The sequence below is a fragment of the Oreochromis aureus genome, linkage group 19 (assembly GCF_013358895.1).
Source record: "Oreochromis aureus strain Israel breed Guangdong linkage group 19, ZZ_aureus, whole genome shotgun sequence".
Taxonomy (NCBI): domain Eukaryota; kingdom Metazoa; phylum Chordata; class Actinopteri; order Cichliformes; family Cichlidae; genus Oreochromis; species Oreochromis aureus.
In genome coordinates this window covers 19,684,815-19,712,475 of record NC_052960.1, presented here as the reverse complement: position 1 = coordinate 19,712,475, position 27,661 = coordinate 19,684,815, and the positions used below count along the sequence as shown (strand labels likewise).

General features: G+C 43.2%; 1 protein-coding gene across 1 annotated transcript; it reads right to left on the bottom strand.

Annotated features, from left to right (window-relative positions):
* Positions 1 to 5,896: 5,896 nt before the first annotated feature.
* On the bottom strand, positions 5,897 to 27,659 carry LOC116322566. Its single transcript, XM_039603826.1, has 6 exons — positions 24,466 to 27,659; positions 12,894 to 13,110; positions 7,776 to 8,005; positions 7,391 to 7,675; positions 7,211 to 7,317; positions 5,897 to 6,700 (listed from the first exon to the last, which is right to left on the bottom strand). Exons 1-3 carry the CDS (start codon positions 27,636 to 27,638, stop codon positions 7,805 to 7,807), a joined length of 3,591 nt encoding a protein of 1,196 aa, XP_039459760.1. The 5' UTR covers positions 27,639 to 27,659; the 3' UTR covers positions 5,897 to 6,700; positions 7,211 to 7,317; positions 7,391 to 7,675; positions 7,776 to 7,804.
* Between the last annotated feature and the right edge of the window lie 2 nt (positions 27,660 to 27,661).

The window sequence follows — 27,661 nt, the reverse complement described above, 5'->3', positions numbered from 1 at the left end:
AGTATGGCAGTCTACCTCCACTTCCTGTTAATCTATCACAGATAGCGCCGCAATCCACCTCCATTTCATTTCACACATACAGTGAGATCTCACAATGTCACTCCAATCTGATTCATCCATGACCTCCTGTAAAAACACCCATTACTGCACCTGCTGAAACAACGCTGTGTCTGATGCTTGAAAATTGAGTGTTTGGGGTAGAACTGGTAGTGCAGTAATGTATAATATTAGTAAGCAATGTCTTGTATATCTGAAACAGGATTTTTTAGAGAATTTTTACACATATGGTGATGAAGAGACAAAAAAAAATTGATCCTTGACATTGAGAGTATAGTGTTACTATTTGACAAGGCACATGGAGGGGGGCTTCTGAATTAAAATTAGAAAGTAAGTTTGTCAGAACTTTTCTTTGCCTCAGAGTTAAAAGCTACCAGTTGTGACTGCATTTATAGTAAGTGCAGACTTGCAATTGGATCCAATTTTACATTAATCTGCCCCAGGCTTGCTTTGATATTCTTTGATATTTTTTTATATTTAGATGAATATGGTGAAAAGCTAATGTGCGCATTTGACATTATTACAGTGAGAGGAAAGATGATCTGTAGTGCTGTTTAGCTGCATGCCAAAGTAGATGATCTGAATAAAAATATTCATACAGAGTTACACGAGCATGTTCACACGCCCACCACCTCTCACCTGAAGCAAATTCCGGTGTGTTGATGCGTTTTCAGGAGAATAGCTTTGTTGCATAATTGATGGTGTAGGAAGAGCTTCCTGTTTATGGGAAGTATAATCTCTGTTTTGTTTCATTTCATGTCATTAGTGGACAGATACGAGGTGTTAAGTTGTATTGCAATGCAGTCAAAAGTGCTGCATCAGCAGGCGCTAAAGTGTCACTACAACAGCTGTACAACCCAAAAGTTTGCTAGTGAGTCTGTCACTAATCATTAGGTTTTTTTCCTACGCGCTGCTAAAGTTTTCTAATATTGTTAACAAAGCTGGGAGCTGAGAGCAGCTCTTACAGAGTAACTGAGAAAAAACTCTAAACTAAGGTGGAGAAACGGGTTTGAGTTTTCTTATGGGTTCGTGATTTCTTTTGGGTTTTGTGAAGGGATTGTGTTCTGCGTCTACAGATCTATCATTTTTGGTCTTTTGTTTATGTTACTCTGATTCTGCTGAGTCTGTTATTTGAGCCTCTAGTTCTTTGATTAGGATTGTTAAAGGTTTATAGGTTAGTTACTTTTCATGTTTCCATCCTGTTCCCCCACTCCTGTCTCTGTGGTTTTCTGCATCAGTTTTGCAGGTCTGCGTTTGTGTTAGATATTTGCTGTTTTATTTTCATGTTCTCTTCTCACTCGTCCTTTTTTGGTTTTCTTCTACTTCCCTCGTCTCTGTGATTAGTCCCAGCTCTGTTCCCGCCCGTTTCCTTTGCCCCCATTACGCTGACTGTCATTGGACTCTTCCTCTTGTCACAGCTTCCCTCAGTGCTTCCCTCATGTTTCCCCCCTAGCTTATTAGTTTTGAATTCTTGGCTTCAGCCCTGCCTTGTTTTGCCTTTTTTTGTGTTTTGAAATTCTCCAGTATTAAAGTTGTTTTGAGTTCATTTCTTGTCCCATGAGTCCTGCATCTGGGTCTTAATCCTGCCTGTCACACGCTAAATTACATAATTAAATTAAATGGAGTAAAATTTCATTAAACAGAGTTAAAATATCTTTTATGTTCTATTTATTTGATACATTATTTCAGACAATTCCAAAATGCCTTTTCAATAATGAAATAAAGAGATACATTACCTTTTTAATACTACTTTTTAATTTTATTTGGTGATTCTTTAATGTACATTTTATCAACTGTCAAATGGTGATGCAGAGAGTGCATTTTTAGTTTGATTGTATTCTCTTTTTGCCAGAGTTGTGTATAATTTTACTCTTACTGTGTTCATTTCAATTTACTGATGAGCTGATCGTGGTTCGTGAAGTCACCAGACATCATGATATTATATTAACACTGTTTAAGACTCCAAATTTTAGCTGTGTCTTAGAAATTAGGTTTAAACCTGACTTTAGGCAGCTGTTCCTTCTAAATTGTATTTTTACAATAATCCCTTTGTCAAATAAAACCTGTAAAGGGATCCTGAACCCTGAGACTTCATAAGACTTGAATATCTGCCTCCTGAGGTGTAACTGACATTTTAAAGGTCTATGAATATAAATTGCAGCTTTGGAGAAATTTACGATGTGGGTCATGATTTTGAAACTTAGAAGTTACTACCTGGGAACAACGTATCAATATATTGCTTCCATGCATGTTCTACATTATTTTAAAGATTCTCATTGCTAAATTTTGAAACTTAAAATGGTAAATTAATACCTGATTCTTACAACGTATCAATATATTGCACCCATGCACTTCATCTACATTAGTGCTTTCTTTAAAGATTCTCGATGGATGCATGCAAGTTAAATCTGAATGACATGCAGACTGGAGAAGCCAGGGATCGAACCAGAAACATCTTCCTGAACAGCCACAACAGCAGTTTCATAGAAAAGGTTTATTAAAATATTATGCAGCGGTGCCTATGTGCTAACATTACCCACCAGTTTACTAGTCTGTAGTGCACAATCTAAATGTATGGCATTTAAAGAGCCACTTAAGCTCATCTGATCATGGATATGTTCAGAAGCATTCTAGAACCTGCAGGCCTCAAACTCTGCTTTGGGGTCAACAGTAACACACCAGTAGACAAATGGGGAGCTGAGAGTAAATTTAAATGTTCATGCTCTGTAGCAGGTGTTGTGACACCTTTTAAAGTTGTTTGATACGGTGGCCCTGAGAGGCCAAACAGACTGCAAGTTAAGAAAACACCAGCAATAAGAAAAACTCTGCAAAAGCACAGAAAGCACAATGGAAATAGGAAAACAGAAATAGGAAAAAACAGATTTCCAAAAGCACAAGGGAAGTGTTTCTGGGGAGACAATAACCTGACGGACCAGTTGCAGGAACCCAAAACATGGTAGGTGTGTTTTATCACGATTCATATAATACTGATGATGGATTTTTAGGCTAATAGTTAGGCTAACATGCTTACCTCTCATCTTTTCTTTCCTCACAAACTGCAACTGGTCCGTCAGGTTATTGTCTCCCCAGAAACACTTCCTTTGTGCTTTTGGAAATCTGTTTTTTCCTATTTCTGTTTTTCAAAGGAGTTTGCAAAGAAAAAGCGTCTGGACTTCTTTAAGTTGCTTGAAGACGTTTCACCTCTCATCCGAGAAGCTTCTTCAGTTCTAAGGTCAAATGGCCGAGAGTCCCAGATTTAAACTCAGTGGGAGTATCCCCCCAAGGAGGGACAACCTGGGCGCATGTGATCCTCTAATCACATGCGCCCAGGTGTGAAAGCGGGTGTGGGACCTAATCAGCCAGGGTTTCGGGTGAGCCCATTGTGAAACCTGGCCCCACCTTGTCATGTGAATTCCTGAGGTCAGATGGCCCAGGATGTGAGTGGGCGTTAAGGCGTCTGGGGAGGGAACTCAAAACTGGATTATAGATGGCAGATAGTTGGTGTCGTAAACCACCGCCTCTGTTCAAAGATGGTCGCTCACAGTGGACATAGATGGCCTCTTTCACTCCTCTTTCAAACCATCTGTCCTCTCTGTCCAAAATGTGAACATTGGCATCCTCGAAAGAGTGACCTTTATCCTTAAGATGCAGATGAACTGCTGAGTCTTGTCCTGTGGAGGTGGCTCTTCTATGTTGTGCCATGCGCTTGTGAAGTGGCTGTTTGGTCTCGCCAATGTAGAGGTCTGGGCATTCCTCGCTGCACTGTACAGCATACACCACGTTGTTAAGTCTGTGTTTTGGAGTTTTGTCTTTCGGGTGAACCAGTTTGTGTCTGAGTGTGTTGCTGGGTCTGAAGTACACTGGGATGTCGTGCTTGGAGAAAACTCCAGCTCCTTGGAAGACAGGACCAACTTCACACCCGATCAGATTTGCACACTGTTAGACCTCTGCCTTACCACAACATACTTCAAATACAACGAAGGCTTCTACAGACAAAAACATGGCTGTGCCATGGGCTCCCCCGTGTCACCTATTGTAGCCAACCTTTACATGGAGGAAGTGGAAAGAAAGGCTCTTGGCTCTTTCAAAGGAGGAGTACCCAGCCACTGGTACAGATATGTAGATGACACCTGGGTCAAAATCAAGACACAAGAAGTGGAATCCTTCACTGCGCACATTAACGCCGTGGATAAAAACATCAAGTTCACCAGGGAAGACACTAAGGACAACTGTTTGCCTTTCCTGGACTGTGCCGTGCACATTGAAGAGAATGGCAACCTCAACATTGAAGTTTACCGGAAGCCCACACACACGGACCAGTACCTCCTCTTTGACTCCCATCACCCTCTGGAACACAAACTTGGAGTAATTAGGACCCTACACCACCGGGCAGAACATGTTCCCTCCAAGCCTGAAGGGAAAAAGAAGGAACACACACATGTAAAGGAAGCACTGAAAACATGCGGTTATCCTAACTGGGCGTTCATAAAGTCAGCAAAGAGGCACAGAAAAGAAGATCAGACACCAGCGAGGGAGGATAAGAAAGACAGACTTAACAACGTTGTTATCCCCTATGTAGCGGTGTATCAGAGAAACTCAGGAGAGTTTTCTCCAAGCACGACATCCCAGTGTACTTCAGACCCAGCAACACACTCAGACACAAACTGGTTCACCCGAAAGACAAAACTCAAAACACAGACTTAACAACGTGGTGTATGCTGTACAGTGCAGCGAGGAATGCCCAGACCTCTACATCGGAGAGACCAAACAGCCACTTCACAAGCGCATGGCACAACATAGAAGAGCCACCTCCACGGGACAAGACTCAGCAGTCCATCTGCATCTTAAGGATAAAGGTCACTCTTTCGAGGATGCCAATGTTCACATTTTGGACAGAGAGGACAGATGGTTTGAAAGAGGAGTGAAAGAGGCCATCTATGTCCACTGTGAGCGACCATCTTTGAACAGAGGCGGTGGTTTACGACACCAACTGTCTGCCATCTATAATCCAGTTTTGAGTTCCCTCCCCAGACGCCTTAACGCCCACTCACATCCTGGGCCATCTGACCTCAGGAATTCACATGACAAGGTGGGGCCATGTTTCACAATGGGCTCACCCGAAACTCTGGCTGATTAGGTCCCACACCCGCTTTCACACCTGGGCGCATGTGATTAGAGGATCACCAGGGGGTCCTTTGTCCCTCCTTGGGGGGATACTCCCACTGGGTTTAAATCTGGGACTCTCGGCCATTTGACCTTAGAACTGAAGAAGCTTCTCGGATGAGAGGTGAAACGTCTTCAAGCAACTTAAAGAAGTCCAGACGCTTTTTCTTTGCAAACTCCTTTGACTACGATGACCTGGATGACTGAGAACCTTCACAGACCTATTTCCGTTCTCATTTTTCCTATTTCTGTTTTCTTTTTTCCTATTTCCGTTGTGTTTTGTGTGCTTTTGCAGTGTTTTTCTTATTGCTGGTGTTTTCTTAAGTTGCAGTCCGTTTGGTGCAGCGCAACCATAGTTTGAGGCCTGCTACCCTTTGTCTACCAATATCTGTTCTCAGTCAGTACAATATATGTTCTTATTATTGTTTCTCAATTAGAGCACTGCTGAGTATATTAAAAACAAAGCAGCTAAAGACCAAACTAGATATAATAATTATTCCTCATCTATAAGATGACTTTCAGTCATGTAAAAGTCATATGTCGAAAATTATAGCCTCCGTGTTTTAAAAACTGGTTAGCAAAGTCATATTTTGAAGCCTTGACCTTATTATTTTGGCAACTGCCAGTGTGTGTGTGTGTGTGTAAATCATTAATAACACAAAGTTTTACACACAACTTTATTCCTTCATTTTTTTATGGTGGGAGCAAAAAACCAGGTTAACTTAGCAAGGTGATCACCAGTGTGACCTCTGACCCCAAACACCAGTGTAACCTCTCACACACACACACACACACACACACACACACACACACACACACACACACACACACACACTTTGTTTTCTGATCTGGAATCAATGAGGTGAGCCTGCTGCGTTTAAATGAACCTCTTGTGTTGTGGTTTAATTACACAAGTCATATCATGATTCATATGTTGTGCTATAAGCAGAGGCCCAGGGCCCACTCACAGGTACCTGTGACAGGTGTTACACAGAGAACACACAACAGCTCCTGTGATTACAAATCACTGTCTTTGAGCTGCTTTTTATCCTCGGATTAAAATCTTTCAGAGAAACTCTTTTCCTTCTTTGTTTTCTGGGAAAAGAGGAAAAGAGGATGATGATGAAACGGTCAGAGAGGATAACGAAATATATAAATGATAAAAACATCAAATAAAACTGAGCTTTCTCAGTTTGGATGTCTGATACGTTCAGTTAAACACACACACACTGTTGTTATTTTCCACTGTTGTTGTTGTGTTTCTGTATCTTGGCTCTCAGCTCACTGCACATCTCTTTGTACTCTGACGTGTTCTTTGAGTACAGGTTTCCACCCTTCAGCCAGTCCATGATGCTGTGCCTCTCCTCCTCGTTCAGGACTCCTTTCTTGTAGTAACCTTCCACCAGCAGCTTGTCTCCAACATCGTGGTAGCGCTTCGTTGCGTCTCTGGACATATTTGAGCTGTTCAGCATGAGGATTCCTGCAGAGTTCACACAGCGAGCAGAGAGAGGCGGGGTTTACTCACTGAACAGGAAACGGTGACTCTGACAGCATCGCACTATATCTGTTACTGTGACCACTGAGGCGTAACACACAAATATCCATTTTCCTTAAAACCACAGTGTGAGTCCGTGTGCTCGTACAGTGAGGTTTGTGTATTTGTTGATTAGCTTGTGTTACTGACTCCTGGTTATGTGATCCTTCTACATGGTGCTTCACGTGTTCCTGTACTAATAATTAATAACCTGTGTGTGGCTGTGAAACCAGTGTAACCAGCAGCACAGTGACTCTGTGCATTAAACTGCTGAAAGACTTTGACTGCAGTGTGTCGTCATTTCATGAAAAACACGAGTTCATTTTTACAGACAGATGTTTCTTTGTGTCGTTTCTATGGTGACGAACGCCCTCATCTTTGCTCATCGTCTCATCAGTAACCTGGTTTGTAACAGCACATAGTACTTCTATCTCTAAAGGCTTGTTTGTAGCGTACCTGCATCCTCTCTAAGAGAATTGGATGTAACCGGATTGGCTGCCAGCAGTGACATCTTCACCAGTTTTTCCCCGTCTCCAGAAATAAGAATCTCCTCAAGCTTCTCGCTGGAACAGAAGTACGTTAGCTATCCAAAGAAAACTCTGAGTTTAGCTCCAGGACGAACAGATTTGTTCTCACCTGATTATACGAGACTCTTTTCTGTTGCACCAGGTCAGGCCTGCCTCATGGTGCGATTTCAGAACCTCTCTGCACAGACCGCGGTCTCCATTTTTATCCAACAGTGCATGAAGGTGGGGACTTTTGTTTTTCAGGTTCTCTCTTAACTTTACGTTCTCAGGGTCCTGCAACGTTTTAAGGGCATTCTGAAAGACACATTTAGGTGGCACATGGTCTGCTTCCACCGCCAGCCTGTTTTCACCACATTCTCTTTGGTTTGAGGTTTCCACACGGATTTTGTACACACTGTTGGCAAGAAACACATTCAGAATACGACTTAATGTGTATTACCATTAAATGTGAAGTTCGATTTGCTGGTCGTCGTGGTCACACATTAAATACTTACTCAGTGTGCGTTCCAACCAAACCCAGACGTCATTCTTGGATATCTCGTAATTCCTCTGGACTCAAACCTTTCTTGCTCGTGTCGCCCAAGATGGCGTTGAAATCGTCTACGGCTTTTCTTCGTGCCTTTCGATCTCCTCCACATATGTAATATCTTCCAGGAGAGTTACAGGTTTCATAGCCTTTCTGCAGTTTCAGAGCTCCTACGTATTTGGGTAGGTTTTGCTGAAGCTGAGTGAAGATAAAACATGACATAAGATGAGTTACCTAATTGCTTCCAACATCTCCTGTGCAGACTTTGAATAACGCAAAGGCTACACCTTCTGTAAAAAGGTAAAACGTTGATTGGGTCCATAATCGCACAGACCTCCAGAGGCCAAGTCAAGGCGGGCTAAGCCTGTAGAGGCGGCCACAGAGATCATGTTTGATGAGTCCAAGACGGCTCAAGACGAATTAGAGTTTTGTGTTTCCCAGTTTGCAATTTCTGAGAAAAAACCTTGTGTTTACTTGCATATGCAATCAGTGACTTAGTGTTGCACTAGCCAGCCGTAAAGGGTGAGACTGGCCTTAGTGTTTTCCCATTTGAACGAGCTAAACCAGATCATTGTGCACCACCTCTGGTTTACAAAAGCCAAGCTAGTTACTAAGGAGTCTGTTAAATCTGCTCCTGAGCTTGTACTCCCAGCGGCTTTTTCACTCAATTCAGTTTTATTTATTCAGCGCCAAATCACAACAACAGTCGCCTCAAGGCGCATTATATTGTACAGTAGACCCTACAATAATACATACAGAGAAAAACCCAACAATCATATGAGCCCCTATGAGCAAGCACTTTGGCGACAGTGGGAAGGAAAAACTCCCTTTTAACAGGAAGAAACCTCCGGCAGAACCAGGCTCAGGGAGGGGCGGGGCCATCTGCTGTGATTGGTTGGGGTGAGAGAAGGAAGACAGGATAAAGACATGCTGTGGAAGAGAGACAGAGATTAATAACAGATATGATTCGATGCAGAGAGGTCTATTAACACATAGTGAGTGAGAAAGGTGACTGGAAAGGAAAAACTCAATGCATCATGGGAATCCCCCAGCAGCCTACGTCTATTGCAGCATAACTAAGGGAGGATTCAGGGTCACCTGGTCCAGCCCTAAGTATATGCTTTAGCAAAAAGGAAAGTTTTAAGCCTAATCTTAAAAGTAGAGATAGTGTCTGTCTCCTGAATCCAAACTGGAAGCTGGTTCCACAGAAGAGGGGCCTGAAAACTGAAGGCTCTGCCTCCCATTCTACTTTTAAATATTCTAGGAACAACAAGTAAGCCTGCAGTGTGAGAGCGAAGTGCTCTAATAGGGTGATATGGTACTACAAGGTCATTAAGATAAGATGGGGCCTGATTATTTAAGACCTTGTATGTGAGGAGCAGGATTTTGAATTCTGGATTTAACAGGAAGCCAATGAAGGGAAGCCAAAACAGGAGAAATATGCTCTCTCTTTCTAGTCCCTGTCAGGACTCTTGCTGCAGCATTTTGGATTAAATGAAGGCTTTTCCAGGAGTTTTTAGGACTTCCTGATAATAATGAATTACAGTAGTCCAGCCTGGAAGTAATAAATGCATGAACTAGTTTTTCAGCGTCACTCTGGGACAGGATATTTCTAATTTTAGAGATGTTGCACAAATGGAAGAAAGCAGTCTTACATATTTGTTTAATATGTGCATTGAAGGACATGTCCTGGTCAAAAATGACTCCAAGGTTCCTCACAGTGTTACTGGAGGCCAAGGTAATGCCATCCAGAGTAAGAATCTGGTTAGATACCATATTTCTAAGATTTTCAGGGCCGAGCTAAAGAACCATGCACAAAATAAAAAGGTTCTTTGACATATGATATGTTTAAGACATATTGACATATTCATCCCTTCCACCTACCTCCCTCTCAAACTGTCTTATTGATATTAGATCCTGGTTCTCCTCCAGTTTTCTCAAACTTAACAGTAATAAAACAGAAGTTTTACTTGTTGGTACAGCCTCTATCTTAACCAAATCTCACAGTTTCTCCATTAACATTGAAAATTCTCCCACCCTTCCCTCCCCTCAGGTAGAGTTTGGGTGTCATACTTGATAATACTCTCTCGTCCCAGTCTCACGTTAATTACATAACCCTGGATACTTCCACTTACATAATATTAACCGACTCCGCCCCTTCCTTCCTCCCCATGCTGCTGCCATCCTTGTCCATAGTCTTATTACTTCCCGGACTGATTACTGCAGTTCCCTCTTATTTGGTCTCCCCAAAAAGTCCCTCCATAAACTCCAACTTCTTCAAAACTCTGCAGCTCGGGTCATACCTCGTACTCCGTCAAGAGCTCATATTACCCCAATTCTTCAGCAGCTTCACTGGTTGCCCATAGAAGCCAGGATAAACTTCAAAATCTTACTTCTCACGTACAAGTGTGTCCATAAATCTGCTCCTTCCTATCTGTGTGATCTGCTCCATATGACCACTGTTTCCTACCCTCTCAGATCCTCATCTGCCATTCATCCTGTTGTTCCTTCTGCTCGTCTCACCACTGTGGGGAACAGAGCCTTCAGTCGCTCTGCTCCTTGGCTCTGGAACTCTCTTCCTCCAGCCATAAGAAATATAGACTCTCTTCCATATTTACAGTTCAAAACACATCTGTTCAAACTGGCTTATTCGCTTTAGTGCTGATTTTATCTGTTGTCAAGCTCTGTTTTGCAATTTTAACTTATTTTATGTATTTTAATAACTATTGCCCCTTTTATTTTTTTATTTTTTGTCTTTTGTAAGGTGACCTTAAATAAAATGTATTATTATTATTATTACCATGACCTCTACCTCTTGTCTTCCATCAGGCCTATAGAGTGCACTTCCTGATTTAAGGCCGAGACCACGTTCCTGTGAAGGGTCTCAGTCATGTGTCTGTTGTATCACAGTAACAGTCTACTTCCAAAACTTCTCTACAAAACACTTATGTGGTGCTAATTATGAGGTATCAGCCTTACAGATAAAAATAAATCCCAACACTTCGGAATATCTGTCCCCCTTCCTTGTTCCACAGAATGGTGTGATGCTAGTCTGTCTTTGAATGTGATTGGCCACATGGTGTGCCCATAAAAATAAAGTCCTGCCCCTGCCTTCATGGATTCTTAGGAGGGCTAAAGCGTCGTCTCTTATTGTTCGCTACAAAGAATTGGCTTTTAGAGCCGGCTAGTACATGAAATAAAACATTACTAATACCTGTATTAGTAATGTATTACACACATGCACACACACACACACACACGCACACACACCTTCATTGCCGTGACTACCAAGCACTTATCTGCAGAATCTCACACACACACACACGCACACACACACACACACACGCACACAAAGTAACTTTTGTACAATACTCAGTATTTTGCACATTTCTATGTCTTGTGTCTGTGTTGTCCTGTTCTGTCTGGAGTTTCACTGGCTTGTCTTGTTTTGCAGTTTTTGCACATTACACTTTCTGTAGTCCTGTGTTTGTCTGTCATATGTCACATGTAGCACCAGGGTCTCGGAGAAACGTCCCCTGTTAGCCCTACCTGTTGACCCCTGACCCCTGTACGGTCCCTGTAACTCAGAGGTGCCCAAAGTGTGGGACCCGCCCCCTAGGGGGGGGGCGCAGAGCCATTGCAGGGGGGGCGCGGTATGAAAAGAAAAAAAAAAAAAAAAAGAGCGCTTGGACACTGTGGACAGGTTTTTGACGGGGCTCCCACACAAACGCAAAGCAGGAGATGAAGCATCGCCAAATATGTTTCCAAACCAACTTCCTTCCAAGCCAAAGACTAGAAAATATGGTGAAGCATATCTTCCCTTTGGCTTCACCTGCACAAGTGCCAAGGTAGGTCTCCCCTGCAAAATTAGTTTCCCTGCGTCGGGAGCAGCGCTGGGCTCTCCAAATCACGGACAAACAGTATCCCACATTCTTGATTTTTAGTTCACAAACACTTCTTGTAATGACTAACTACTCCTGACATTTTGGACATGTTAGCTCTTTATGCAGTAAAGTTACAGCGGGATACAAATAATATCAGGCTGATCCTGCCGTCATTTGTTCCCCCGGTTCAAATCACGGACAAACAGTATCCCACAGCTGTTTTTGTTTTTGAACCCATTTTGCACAGAGAGGCATTTTTTGAAAAATGTATTGACAGCAATGTTGAATATTATTACACAGGAAAAAAAACCCAACTATAAAATAATCACACCGTGACGCCTCTGCCTTTCTAAATGGAGGGACAGTAACTGCGTGTGTATATATAAGCGTGTAAAACCTGAAGATAGTCAGATTAACAGTAACAGTATTTTGTCTCTATCTGCCATTCTGCAATTCATCTCATGTAAACAATAACGTGGCGCACAGCGTGACGTGAAAAGAGGCACATACCTTTGACGCTGCGTGACGAACTCTGTAATCCTCGTCCACACGTAAACGCAAAAAAGGAGTTTTAAATAATCTCCGTTTTCGGTGAATCGCAACGCCGTTTACGTGTTGACGAAAAGCCCAAACGCATAGAAACAGCTGAGTTTTCAAAAATACTGGTGTAGGTGTGGACGTAGCGTAAAAGAGTTAGTAGTATATTTTATTACTACCTGTAATTTATTGCCGTTTACTTGTATTTGCTTAATTGTTTACTAAATGTTTGAGGAGTGAAATAAACCGCAATGGAGTTTGTAAACAAAATATGGGTGTGTGTGTTTGGAGGATGCGTGCGTGCGTGTGTGTGTGTGTGGGGGGGGGGGGGAACATTTTTCTTGTAAAAAAGGGGGGCCTGGCAAAAAAAGTTTGGGAACCACTGCTGTAACTGGTCCCCAGAATCGTGAGTAGAAAAAGGTGTGGATCCCTGTATCATAGCTCCAATGACGATGACTTTTTAAAGCCATCGCACACACAGTTAAGACAGGCTTAAGTTTCTTTAACTGGAAACTCTATCGGCTTTCTGGAACAGGATTAAGATTCATTTTTTCCTAAGTTTCTTTATTGATTAGTCTTTTGAGTAATAATTCATGTAAATGTTGTCTCATTAATTTGAGAAGAAAGAGAACACAGACCATATTAATAATAACAGTAAGACTTACATTGTTTCTGACCTGCTCCCGAAGCACCCGTGCCTCTTTTCCTACATCACCTGGATTTTTACAGGTGGCCTGAGCAACAGCGTGGAAGAGGCAGTTCTGATCTTCTGAATTTACTGGGATCACGGTTCCATCTGGTCTCAGGATTTCAAAATGACCACTGCACGGGCTCTGTTCACCACGAATCCATTTAGTTATCTTTGAGAAGAACCCCCTCCTCCTGTAAAAAATACATGAATAAACCAAAAAAAACAACAAATCAGTCACTCTGGACAAAAAAGGGAAAAGGTGAGACTAACAAATCTCCCTGTAAATATAAGTAGTCCATAACATTTGTTTATTACTTTAAAATTTATTTAAGAGTTTTGATTGGGACCAATAATTATGTTGTTGTACATAAAATCTGTCATGTAAGTTGTGTCCACCAGTGAAGCTGTTGGAATAATACTGATGAAGAAGCATAAGGAAAACGAATGTTGGAAATAATGTATATAATCAGTTTAAACTATAACAGTAAAGGAAGTCAATTCAATTTTGTTTTATATATCACCAAACCACAACACCCAGTGCATCATGGGAATCCCCCAGCAGCCTACACCTATTGCAGTAAAACTAAGGGAGGATTCGGGGTCACCTGATCCAGCCCTAACTATGTGCTTTAGCAAAAAGGAAGTTTGAAGCCTAATCTTAAAAGTAGAGATAGTGTCTGTCTCCCGAATCCAAATGTATGCTATGTCTTATAATGTAATATAATGTAAACAGAATTGGTCCTAGCACTGAACCCTGTGGAACACCATAATTGACCTTAGTGTCTGAAGAGGACTCTTCATTTACATGTACAAATTGGAGTCTATTAGATAGATATGATACAAACCACTGCAGTGCAGTACCTGTAATACCTACAGCATGTTCTAATCGCTCTAATAGGATATTATGGTCAACAGTATCGAATGCAGCACTGAGGTCTAGCAGGACAAGCACAGAGATGAGTCCACTGTCAGAGGCCATAAGAAGATCATTTGTAACCTTCACTAAAGCTGTTTCTGTGCTGTGATGAGCTCTGAAACCTGACTGAAACTCTTCAAATAAGCCATTCCTCTGCAGATGATCTGTTAGCTGTTTGACAACTACTCTTTCAAGGATGTTTGATATGAAAGGAAGGTTGGAGATTGGACTATAATTAGCTAAGACAGCTGGGTCTAGAGATGGCTTTTTGAGTTAAGGTTTAACTACAGCCACCTTGAAGGCCTGTGGTACATAGCTGATTATTAGAGATAGGTTGATCAGATTTAAGATTGAAGCATTAATTAATGGCAGGACTTCTTTGAGCAGTTTTGTAGGAATGGGGTCTAAAAGACACGTTGATGGTTTGGAGGAAGTAATTATTGAAGTTAACTCAGAAAGATCAATTGGAGAAAAAGAGTCTAAATGAATATCAATGGTACTGAAAGTAGCTGTAGATAATATTACATCTGTGGGATGATTATTGGTCATTTTTTCTTTAATGATTAAAATTTTATTTGTGAAGAAGTTCATGAAGTCATTACTAGTTAACGTTAAAGGGATGGTTGGCTCAATAAAGCTCTGACTGTTTGTCAGCCTGGCTACAGTGCTGAAGAGAAACCTGGGGTTGTTCTTATTTTCTTCAATCAGTGATGAATAGTGAGATGTTCTGGCTTTGCGGAGGGCTTTCTTATAAAGCAGCAAACTATTTCTCCAGGCTAAATGAGGATTGTTACACACCATTTCAATATTAACTGAAGTGACATGCGATTAATGTAACCGGGTGTCATTATTGACCCTGTACATGAGAAAATGCTAACTTCCTGGTTTGAGACCGGAGCTGTGTCCCAAAACGTCGGCTGCATCCTTCGGAGGACCCGGCCTTCGCGGTCTACGTGGGCCGGGTCCTTCGAAGACCGAGAAGGCCGGAAGTGCGAGGCTGTGAAATGGGACGGTCTAGCCTTCAGATTTGCGTCATGTGGGGATGTGGGGTTGTACATTTCCGGTAGCTTTACTTTGCGGTCAATCACTACTGCGAAGATATACTGCAAAATCATGTCCAAAACTCGAAAACGGAAAGATCGCGTTAAGTTACAAAGAGGAGAAGGTGGGAACACTCACCACTGTTGTGTCATAAAAAATCTAATGATCAATTTTGACGTTTAAAGAGTTTAGATCGATCAATTGTTTACATCACTCAACACAAGCAGAACTGCATTACAGAATCAGAAGACACATCGTCCACATTCAGAAGCACATCTCTGTATAGTGACTGGCAGTGTTGGGAAGGTTACTTTTAAAATGTATTTGTTGCAGGTTCCATTTGCTAGGGCAGAAATACCGTGGTAACTCGCACTTCTCATGGAGGAATAAACCACATACACGTTGTTAGAGTTTTACATCAGAAGCACACGCCTTCCTTTGCGCCATCCTTTATTGACCACACACTTCCGTATTTATACCTTTCAGATTAAGAGCACATACATATTTGATAGGGCAACACCCCCACTTGCTCTTAACACTGTACATTACACATTTACATGATATACATATTTACATAACATTCACAGATTAACATTTATGTTCCAAACAAAATATGCGTAAACTTATCCATTTTCACTTTACTTACAGACTTAGTCATGATGTCTGCTACCATGTCTTCTGTTGCACAATATTTAACTTGTACTTCCTTCTCAGTTATAGCAGACCTAATAAAATGATACTTGACATCAATGTGTTTACATCTATTTGATGGAGTTTAAAGTTGTACTGTACTGCTAATTGCATCAGAATACGCACCGATGTCATATCTGCAGTCGGCGAAAAGGTTTCTTTGTAATCAATGCCTTGAACTTGGCTATAGCCTTTAGCAACATATCTTGCTTTAAATGTTTTAGTCCGATTCGGGTTCTCTTTTATCACATACACCCATCTCCCTCCCACTGCATTTTTACCTTCTGGCAGCGTGGTTAGAGTGAATGTATTATTGTCTTTCAAAGATCTCATTTCATCTTCCATAGCGTCTGACCAACACTTAGAGTTCGATGACTGCATAGCTTCTTCAAATGTCTTTGGTATGTTATACATCACCCTGTAACAATAATCTACAGTCAGCGATGTTTGGTCATCTTCTGCAGTTTGGACATAATCTTTCAGGTAATCTGGCCTTCTCCTGTTTCGTTTAGGATATCGTTCAGACTCTGTTCTGTCACTCTGTTTGTCTGAGTTTTGTGTGTCATTTATGCCATTGTCCTGAATGCCACTTTCAGGTTCAAGGATCATACTTTCATTTGATCTCTGGTCATTCCCTGTTTTGTCCATTCTAGCGGGGTACTGCAAAATGTCCCCTGGAGTCAAATCATTATCTCCATCGTCATCATCCTGAATAGTCTGGGTTTGGTGCTCAACTACACTTTTAGTGAGGAACTTGACCAAGCCAGACATGTCGAGGATGGGGATTTTTGGATCAGTTTGCTACGGTTACGGGCACAACAAAAAGAAGTTAGATGCGAGATGTGACGAAGGGGTTTTTGTGGGTTACGATAAAAACAGTCCGTCGTATCTAATCTACTACCCTAAAACAGGACGAGTTCTTAGACATAGGTTGGTCAAGTTCCTCACTAAAAGTGTAGTTGAGCACCAAACCCAGACTATTCAGGATGATGACGATGGAGATAATGATTTGACTCAGGGACATTTTGCAGTACCCGCTAGAATGGACAAAACAGGGAATGACCAGAGATCAAATGAAAGTATGATCCTTGAACCTGAAAGTGGCATTCAGGACAATGGCATAAATGACACACAAAACTCAGACAAACAGAGTGACAGAACAGAGTCTGAACGATATCCTAAACGAAACAGGAGAAGGCCAGATTACCTGAAAGACTATGTCCAAACTGCAGAAGATGACCAAACATCGCTGACTGTAGATTATTGTTACAGGGTGATGTATAACATACCAAAGACATTTGAAGAAGCTATGCAGTCATCGAACTCTAAGTGTTGGTCAGACGCTATGGAAGATGAAATGAGATCTTTGAAAGACAATAATACATTCACTCTAACCACGCTGCCAGAAGGTAAAATGCAGTGGGAGGGAGATGGGTGTATGTGATAAAGAGAACCCGAATCGGACTAAAACATTTAAAGCAAGATATGTTGCTAAAGGCTATAGCCAAGTTCAAGGCATTGATTACAAAGAAACCTTTTCGCCGACTGCAGATATGACATCGGTGCGTATTCTGATGCAATTAGCAGTACAGTACAACTTTAAACTACATCAAATGGACGTGAAGACTGCTTATTTGCACGCCCCAATCGATTGTGAGGTGTATATGCAGCAACCAGAAGGTTTTGAAGTAAAATCAGACACAGGTGAAAAACTGGTCTGCAAACTAAACAAATCACTATATGGTTTGAAACAATCTGGCAGGAACTGGAATAAGATGTTACATGACCATTTATGTGAAAAAGGTTACAAACAAAATCCTGTAGACCATTGTGTATATTCCAGACAGACAGTGAGTGAGATAGTGATTCTTATCATTTGGGTTGATGATGTAATCATAGCTGCCAACAGTGAAGATGCTATTGGAAACGTGAAACAAATGTTGAATGAGAAATTTAAAATGAAGGATCTTGGTGAGCTCAAACATTTCTTGGGTATTGACTGTATACAAGAGAACCATGAGATAAGACTAAACCAGACACGGTACGTCACAAAAGTCCTGGAAAAGTTTAAAATGTCTGACTGTAAGCCACGTTTTACTCCTTGTGAACTCAAAAATGACTTTGATGCACATGGTGAATCAGTTGATTCAGGAAAATATAGAGAATTAGTGGGCAGTTTGATTTACTTAATGACATGTACAAGACCAGATTTGAGTTGGATAGTGAGTAAACTGTCACAATCTCTGTCTGAGCCAAAAGAGCATCATTGGACAGCATCAAAACATGTGTTACGTTACCTTAAGGGGACACTAAACAAAGAGCTGTGCTATAAAAGGACAGAAGGAAACCTAAACCTTATAGCATACAGCGATGCAGATTGGGCCACAGATTTGAGTGACAGGAGAAGTACAACGGGTTATTGTTTTGTACTATCCAAAAATGGGCCAGTCATTTGCTGGAAAACCAGGAAGCAAGCTATAGTAGCTTTGTCAATGTGCGAGGCAGAGTACATGGCGATGGCTGCCACAGTACAAGAAAGCTTATACCTCTCACAGCTACTTAATGGCATGGACATGAAAAGGCACTATTCACCAGTTACTGTTTTTGCAGATAATCAAGGTGCAGTTGCATTGTCCATCCATCCATCCATCCATCCATCTTCATCCGCTTTATCCGAGGCCGGGTCGCGGGGGCAGCAGCCTAAGCAGAGAAGCCCAGACCTCCCTCTCCCCAGACCTCCCTCTCCCCAGCCACCTCCTCCAGCTTATCCGGGGGAATACCAAGGCGTTCCCAGGCCAGCCGAGAGATATAATCTCTCCAGCGTGTCCTGGGTCTGCCCTGGGCCTCCTCCCGGTGGGACATGCCCGAACACCTCACCCAGGAGGCGCCCAGGAGGCATCCTTGTCAGATGCCCGAACCACCTCAACTGGCTCCTTTCGATGCGGAGGAGCAGCGGCTCTACTCTGAGCCCCTCCCGGATGGCCGAACTTCTCACCCTATCTCTAAGGGAGAGGCCAGCCACCCTTCGGAGGAAGCTCATTTCTGCCGCTTGTATCCGCGATCTCGTTCTTTCAGTCACTACCCACAGCTCGTGGCCATAGGTGAGGTAGGGACGAGATCGATCGGTAAATTGAGAGCTTCGCTTTTACACTCAGCTCCCTCTTCACCACGACGGACCGGTGCAGCGTCCGCATCACTGCAGCCGCAGCACCAATCCATCTGTCGATCTCCGGCTCCCTTCTCCCATCACTCGCGAACAAGACCCCGAGATACTTGAACTCCTCCACTTGGGGCAGGAACTCATCCCGACCGGAGTGGGCACTCCACCCTTTTCCGGCTGAGAACCATGGCCTCAGATTTGGAGGTGCTGATCCTCATTCCTGCTGCTTCACACTCGGCTGCGAACCGCTCCAGTGCGAGCTGGAGGCCTTCACCTGATGAAGCCAACAGAACCACATCATCCGCAAAAAGCAGAGATGAGATTCTGAGGCCACCAGGCGAAAGCCCTCCGCCACTTGGCTGCGCCTAGAAATCCTGTCCATAAAAATTATGAACAGAACCGGTGACAAAGGGCAGCCCTGGCGGAGCCCATCATACCCACCGGGAACGAGTCCGACTTATTGTCGGCAATGCGAACCAAACTCTTGCAACGGTTGTATAGGGATCGAATGGCCCGTAGCAATGGGCCAGACACCCCATACTCCCGCAACACCTCCCACAGGACACCCCGAGGGACACGGTCGAATGCCTTCTCCAAGTCCACAAAACACATGTAGACTGGTTGGGCAAACTCCCATGCACCCTCAAGTATCCTTGAGAGGATAAAGAGCTGGTCCAGTGTGCCGCGACCAGGACGAAAACCGCATTGTTCCTCCTGTATCCGAGGTTCGACTAACGGACGAACTCTCCTTTCCAGCACCCTGGCATAGACTTTCCCAGGGAGGCTGAGGAGTGTGATCCCCTGTAGTTGGAACACACCCTCCGGTCTCCCTTCTTAAAGATGGGGACCACCACCCGGTCTGCCAGTCCAGGGTACTGCCCCTGATCTCCACGCAACATTGTAGAGGCGTGTCAACCAGGACAGCCCTACAACATCCAGAGCCTTCAGGAACTCGGGCGGACCTCATCAACACCAGGGGCTCTGCCACCAAGGAGTTGTTTAACTGCCTCAGTGACCTCGCCCCGGAAATTGGCGGGTCATTCCCTCATCCCCAGACTCTGCTTCCTCCTCGGAAGGCGTGTCAGTGGGATTAAGGAGGTCCTCAGTATTCCTTCCACCGCCTGACAATTTTCTCAGTCGACGTCAGTAGCGCTCCGCCAGCACTATACACAGTGCAGGTAGAGCACCGCTTTCCCCTCCTGAGACGCCTGACGGTTTGCCAGAATGTCTTCGAGGCAGTCCGAAAGTCTTTTTCCATGGCCTCGCCGAACTCCTCCCACACCCGAGTTTTTGCTTCAGCCACTGCCCGAGCCGCATTCCGCTTGGCCTGTCAATACCTGTCGGCTGCCTCCGGAGTCCCACAGGCTAACCAAGCCCGATAGGACTCCTTCTTCAGCTTGGTGGCTCCCTTCACCTCTGGTGTCCACCATTTGGTTCGGGGATTACCACCACGGCAGGCACCAACCACTTGCGGCCGCAGCTCAATGCAGCAGCTTCGGCGATGGAGACGCTGAACATGGTCCATTCGGACTCAATGTCCCCAGTCTCCCTCGGAATGCTGTTGAAGCTCTGCCGGAGGTGTGAGTTGAAGATCTCGCAGACTGGGGCCTCTGCTAGACGTTCCCAGCACACCCTCACTACGCGTTTAGGTGCACCAGGTCTGTCCAGCGTCCTCCCCCGCCACCTGATCCAACTCACCACCAGGTGGTGATCAGTTGACAGCTCAGCCCCTCTCTTTACCCGAGTGTCCAGAACACATGGTCGCAGGTCTGCATTGTATTGTCCAAAAATCCTATAAACCGTCAAAGATGTAAACACATTGATGTCAAGTATCATTTTATTAGGTCTGCTATAACTGAGAAGGAAGTACAAGTTAAATATTGTGCAACAGAAGACATGGTAGCAGACATCATGACTAAGTCTGTAAGTAAAGTGAAAATGGATAAGTTTACGCATATTTTGTTTGGAACATAAATGTTAATCTGTGAATGTTATGTAAATATGTATATCATGTAAATGTGTAATGTACAGTGTTAAGAGCAAGTGGGGGTGTTGCCCTATCAAATATGTATGTGCTCTTAATCTGAAAGGTATAAATACGGAAGTGTGTGGTCAATAAAGGATGGCGCAAAGGAAGGCGTGTGCTTCTGATGTAAAACTCTAACAACGTGTATGTGGTTTATTCCTCCATGAGAAGTGCGAGTTACCACGGTATTTCTGCCCTAGCAAATGGAACCTGCAACAGGTTATGGGCAACAGTATTCCATTACAGAATACTGAATACATGCCCCAAAATGTATTCTGTAACGTATTCCGTTACGTTACTCAATGAGAGTAACGTATTCTGAATACTTTGGATTACTTAATATATTATCATGCTGTTTACAACTACGTGAATGTACTATTGCTGTGATTTATTACTGTTACTGAAGGTCCGCGGCTCCGAACCGTAGTAAAGGGACCTCTGGCTAATACGGTGGGTTCTGTGTCGGGCTGGTAGCCGAAAAATAGCTTTACTTTGTTGTCTGGGTCAACTTTGCTAGCGAGAGACAAAGAGAGGCGTTGAAAGGCTGCTTCAACGGAACTTATTTTTTCCGGAGGAAAACACGAACACAGTGTACAGTCGAGTCTTAATAGCTTACTTACAAATGGGCTCGTCAGGCACTCTTCTTGGCTGCAGTGGTTATTATTATATTTACATGCTTCCAGCTCCCGGTTTTGCTCCGTGACAGCTCGGACTTTTCCTTTCTCTCCCTCCCTCGCTCACAGACACATAACTGTATGGCAGTCCATTCTCCCTGCAGCACGGACTACACTGCCCATGAGGCTACATTCTTTAGGGCCATGCCTGTAGCATTCTGCCTTTTAGCTTAGCACAACAACAACAACAAAAAAGCGCTCTCTCACCCAGGAAACACGCAGAGAGAGAGCGTCACCCTGTAACCATGGCAACCGTAACGCTGCCGCCTGGAACAACATTACGTAGCTGTCAAACAAACCCAAACAATCCTGACCAGCAATAATATGAAACAGGGAAGTACCGCCGTGTAATCCATTTATTTCAACAAAGTAACTGTATTCTGAATACCACCTTTTTAAACGGTAACTGTAACGGAATACAGTTACTCATATTTTGTATTCTAAATACGTAACGGCGGTACATCTATTCCGTTACTCCCCAACACTGGTGACTGGTCTTATGATTTAAACAGACAAATGTTCAGCATTCAAACTACAGCTGAACAATAGTCAAACCAGATGCTTCCCCGTTATGTCGATATCAGCTAGTCAAGTACACACCTACACAGCATGTTAACAAACCATGAAAAAAGCCACACAAAAAAATGAACGATTGCTGGTAAGGGTTTCTATACATTAGTATTTACGAAGGGTATGTTGTGACTTACCTTCAAAATTACAGTGGTCCCTCGCTATAACGCAGTTCACCTTTCACCACGCTGTTTCGCAGACTTTTTAGTGCAAGTTTGCATGCTTTTTTTTTTTTTTTTTTTTACATCACATTGTGTCCTGCGTCCTGATCGCTGCAGACGATCTCCTCCCTGACGTCTCTCCTGTACAGTGCAGAATCGCTGCATCGATCGCTAGCAGTGTGACTCTGAAGTGCAGTACTGTATGTCCACAATGTCCACGCATCAAAAAATAAAATTGGCTACTTGATTTCACCTATCGCTGGTTATTTTTAGAACATAACACCCGCGATAAACGAGGGACAGCTGAGAAATATAACATTTGAATCCCTTTTCTCTTTTGCTCTGAGGCGAGGGGGAAAAATATCAACAAGTCGATGAACATCATTTACAGATATATTGGGTAAATGCCCAAGACATCTATAGAAATGTAAATCGCCGCTTGATTCATTCATTTGCTTAACTTGTTTTGGACCGTAAACAAGGCGCGAATAGGACACCGGAAACAAAGCTCCCCACAGGCGTTTCCGCACCGGAAGTAGCATATGCTAACGTGCACATAGTCAATTGCAGATTGTAATTATAATTTTACCAAATCTACATTTTTCCTTTCCCAGCAATTTCAGGGTTCCTTCAGTGTCGCCTGCCTTCGCCTCTGACAGTTGACTATGGCTGCTGGAGTCCCTAGCTTCACATTTCTCAAAACAGAATCACCAATAAAAGTGGCGAAAAACTAAGTGAGAGATCAACAGGTGGTGTACCGGGGTCTTCTGTTTAGAGCTACACTTCCTCCTCACCATCACCAGGCCAGCCTTCTTTCTTGTTGCTCAGGACTATCTGCTGAGGAAGAGCTAATGGTAGCTAAGCTAGCGTTGCCCGCACTAACTACTAACTATCTATGCCATTTTCCAGAGTCCAGAGCTGGTTTTCCATTCACTGAGCCTGGCCTCCAGAAGTACAATCAGGCAACATTTCTTTCCAGTATCTGTGCTAAACAGAGCTGAGGAGAAACTAAACATTTGAGAAGGAACTAATGGCTCAGCTACAAGCTAAGCTAATAGCTACGCTAAAGACACTCATTGGGTCTTTAGTGTGGGCGACTCAGCAGAAAGCGTGCTTTGGATAAATCACATGAAGATTACAGTTTGAAATAAGTCTTTATCTGAAGGTCTATAATTAAACAAGTTACACAAGTTACACATGTTAACAAAACACTACTGTGCACTGTGTTAGGAACAGGAAGTGATACGAGAATGCCAGAAAAAAATAAAAACTGGGAGGGTACAGGAAAATAACTGAGTCCTTCCCAGTTCACAGCCAGTAAACCAACACAGGACAAGTCATTATAGTGGGACCACAGGATGTCAGGATCCCAGCTCTATGTTATTATTCACCATAACTGGTGTCAGTTCTAGCTGTTCAGTGAGTTTCTGATTTGCCCTCAGACTAAACAACTACACAAGTTTGGGGAAAACAGTTTGTTAGTTTGTCCCCTGATTATCAGACAGGAGAATAATTATTGTTAAGTTTTTAGATAAAGTTTCTTTTCAACATTGATTGCAGTGTGTGATCATAATAGGGTTGATACACTCCTCATTAGAAGGATATGAGCACTAACCCCACGGTGTGAAGGGTTAACTAAGAGGCACAAACAGAGTTGAGTGTTGACGGCAAATTGCTACCTGCTCACAGAACACAGACAGGAAGGACTGCTTGTATGATAGCAGGCCGTTCCAGTGAACAAGAAATAAACACTTAATAGTGTTCCTTTAAGGCGGACATCAGCATGGAAATAAAACATCCCTGGTAAAAACTGTGAGGTAGGGAGTTTTCTCACACAGGACAAGATCCCTGACTGGAGGTTAATGACCGCTGCCATGAGGAAGGACCCCGAGAATAACAAATCAGGGAGTGCTGAGCCTAAACCACGACATCTCCCCATCAATAGGCAATCACAATTATTTCCTGTTTCCATGTGTCTAATATATACTTTGAATTATGAATTGTACTTCACTTCTCCATGTACAGACTGCCTGACACTGAGAAGTCCACAGCTGTGCAAGCCCAATTTTAACTGCCTGATAATAAAAGAGAGTAAACTGCTAGACTGTCTCCTGAACTTCTCTCAGCGAAGAAGAACCCCACAGTATCAAAACCAAAGTCTGGAAATTGGGATGGGGAGGGTTACCCTTGCAAAACAGGTCAAAATTAACTTTCTGGCCAATATGAGTTGGTCAATTAAAAAAAAAATATTGTTTTGACTTATTTAAATGAGAGGCGCAATAATATCAAATATGTATGTGTCACTCACTCTGTTGGATTTTCTGGCTCCTTCTTCAGTTGGAGGACTATATCGCCTGCTGAGTCCTCCTTCCCAGGAAAATAGTCTTCTGAAAGCTTCTTTCCATCTTTGTCCACCATAACCAGTTTGATTCCTTTGCCTTCCAGAGCATCACTCTGGGTGAGGACATGGATGTCCAAAGCTGTAGCAGGGCGGTTAACATCAGAAATGTCCTCTATGTAGCACTCCAAGTCTTTCTTGTCAGACTCTGACAGGGACTCACGTGGACACTGGATGACCTTTTTCATGTTGTACTTATGCTCCGGGTTGTTAAAGAAACTTTGGGTGTCAGCCCTGCCAAGTATGTTGCTAACAGCACCACTAATAGCATGGTTTATTTTACTTATGCAAATTTTGCTCATGATGGAGGTCATATGCCTGGAACAGGCCTCAACATAAGAGTTTGAAACACTTTCTGCAATCATGTTGATGAGTTCATCTTTAAAGTGTTTCACATCTGATAAACTGTGTCTTTCATCCTGGTCATTCCTTTCTTGAGGTAGTTTTTCCATGCTTTGCAAGAGCTTAGGAACAAAGGTGTTGTTAATGACTTTCTCTGTTGGTATCGAATTCCATATTTGTACAAAGGTTGTGGCATATTTAGCTGCTTCCAAACCCATTACAATATTTTCTATTGGATCGGACCCTTTTTTGCTCTTTATGTGTTGTGTTACAGCACCACAGACCACTGAAAGTCCATCAAGAGCCTTAAGAACCACGGTACAATTCATCATCAGGTCAGGAATCACTTCTCTTGTTATCAGATCCACTGACTGAAGCATTTCTTTCTCACACTCTTTGTGAATTCTGAATTCACTGGACCCATTCTCCAGGATATTCTTTGGTATTCCTGAGCAAATGAAGCTTGTGAGAACTTCATCCAGGTCATGGTTGGCTTTTATGAGTGAAAGAACCTTTTCCTCAAAGACTCTCCTCAGAACTTTTTGGAAAAAAGCATTAATTGCCTTCTCAGCAGTATAACTCAGAGCACTGAGGCATCCTTGCTTCCCCAGTTCCTGAACTGCATGCTTTCCTGCCTTCAGAAAACACTGTTTTACTGTGTAGGAACTAGTCTTTGCTCCTGTGATCAGACCTTTTGTGCCACTACGCACTGCACTTGCAGCTTTCTTTAGTCGGCTAAATCCACCAGAGATCAGAGACAACCCAATGCTGATGGCCTTGGAGATTGCCCATTCAGCCCAGTCAAAGCCTCCTTTTATCATTCCTTTGATCCCTTGAATCATGTCAGATACTCCCTCACAGATCAGTCCAAGTCCAAACTGACTGGCACCACCACATGACAGAGCACAAACAAGAACACCTGCTGCAACTTGAAGGGCACCGAGAACAAAACAAGCAAGGGCATCATAGCAGAACTCGGGCTTCTTTTTAATCTCAAAGACTGTGCTAAGGCCATTCTCATAGAGCATCATCAGCTCATTGGTGGTGATTAAATCTTTATCTTTGGAAAGATAGTACACACTGGAATCCTCTACTTCTGCATCACCTTTGCTGCCATTGAGCTGTGTCAGAGTTGTCAGGGCACTTTCAATGTATCTTTTCCAAGATTTGAAGATAGTCATCCTGGCTTGCATTTGGATCTGGAGGTTGCTGTTTGTGTGGTGTGGAACAAAGCCACTCGTCACTGAAAAATTACAAAACATCATCGTATTTGTTGATTCTGAGAGATAGACATCCACTGCAGACTGTGCTTCCTCCAATAATTCCTTTGCCTCAGCTATGTAGTCTCCTTTTCTGAGGTTGAGTGTGATGTAAGCTTGATTATAAAGTGCCACAGCACTGTAGAAATGATCACACTCTGCAGCTCTCTGCCAGTAAGTCTTTGCTCCAAAGTCACATTTAGTTTTGTTCATGCAGTGCAGGTCAGTTCTGCTTGCTGCCTGTTTGATGTAATCATAGAAATTATAGCTCGTCCCCTGCAGGAGGAAGTCACCAGTCTTCTTCAAGTCTTTGGTGAGGTCTTCTCTCAGCTTGCTGATATCGTGATGTCTGCTGATGTGCTCTTCATGAAGAATGAGCCACAAAGCCCACGATTCTTTCAAAGCATTCAGTGCAGTCTGATAGTCGAACTTGTTTTGATGGATCTTAAAATATTCAGGAACATCCTTCAGCTTCATCTTGGACAGGTCACTCCTTTCTTCCACCGTGTAATTCTTGTCAAAGTTACAGAGAAACTGACAAAAACTGGAGAACAGAGTTTCCTTCATGTCAATTTCACAGAGTTCATTTTTCTCCATGCTGTCCAAAAAACTGAGCTCATACTCCTCTCTGAGCTGTCTCATGGTTTCGATTGAATGGCCTTGGTAGGCTGATGCAAGATGGCCCTGGTTGAGAACCATCTGAACCATCCCTGGGTTTCCTTTTCGGGCGGTGCGTCCAAAGACCTGTCGCTCCACACGGTGACTTCTAGGAAAGTATGTGAGGAGCACAAACAGACCTCCACACTCGTTTACGTCCTGCTGAACGTGTATGTCTGTCCCACGGCCACCGAGGTTTGTAGCAATGATAATGTTTCCCCGGCTAAAGTTCTGTTTCTCGATGTTGTGCTTCTCGCTGATTGTGTACATGGTGATCTCATTGGCTTGCCTTTCTGGAACATGCATGTTTGTCTTCAGCTCATCTGCAGTTTTAACATCTTCACAAATGATAAGAACAACTTGGCCTCTGTCTGCAGCTCTCTGTGCAGTTTCACAGATCACCTGGATCCACTGCGTGTTGCCTCCACTCACCTGAACTGCTGGCAACTCAACAAGCTTTTTATGGCGGTGAGCTGGAATGACATAGCTTGCTGTTTTGTAATGCCGTTCTAGAAATACTTTCTCAGCTTGCCCCCCTAATGTCCCAGAAACACCAAAAATGCCTTTTCCATTGAGGTACCTTTTAAAGAAATGGACATTTGACATGTAATTTGTTACATTGGACAGCTGTGAAATGGCCAGCTGGTGCTTCATCTCCAGAAACTGTTGTAGGCCGCCACCCCATCGCTTGTTTTTCTCCAACACCCCACTGGCCTCAAAGTCCACAGGAATTATGGCATCATACTGATGACTGTCAGCATCACTGAAACCACCTGCGTCAGCTTCAGGTGCTTTCTCAATCATGTACTCTCTTCCCTGAGTCATTCTGATGGCTTTTAAGGCGTTCT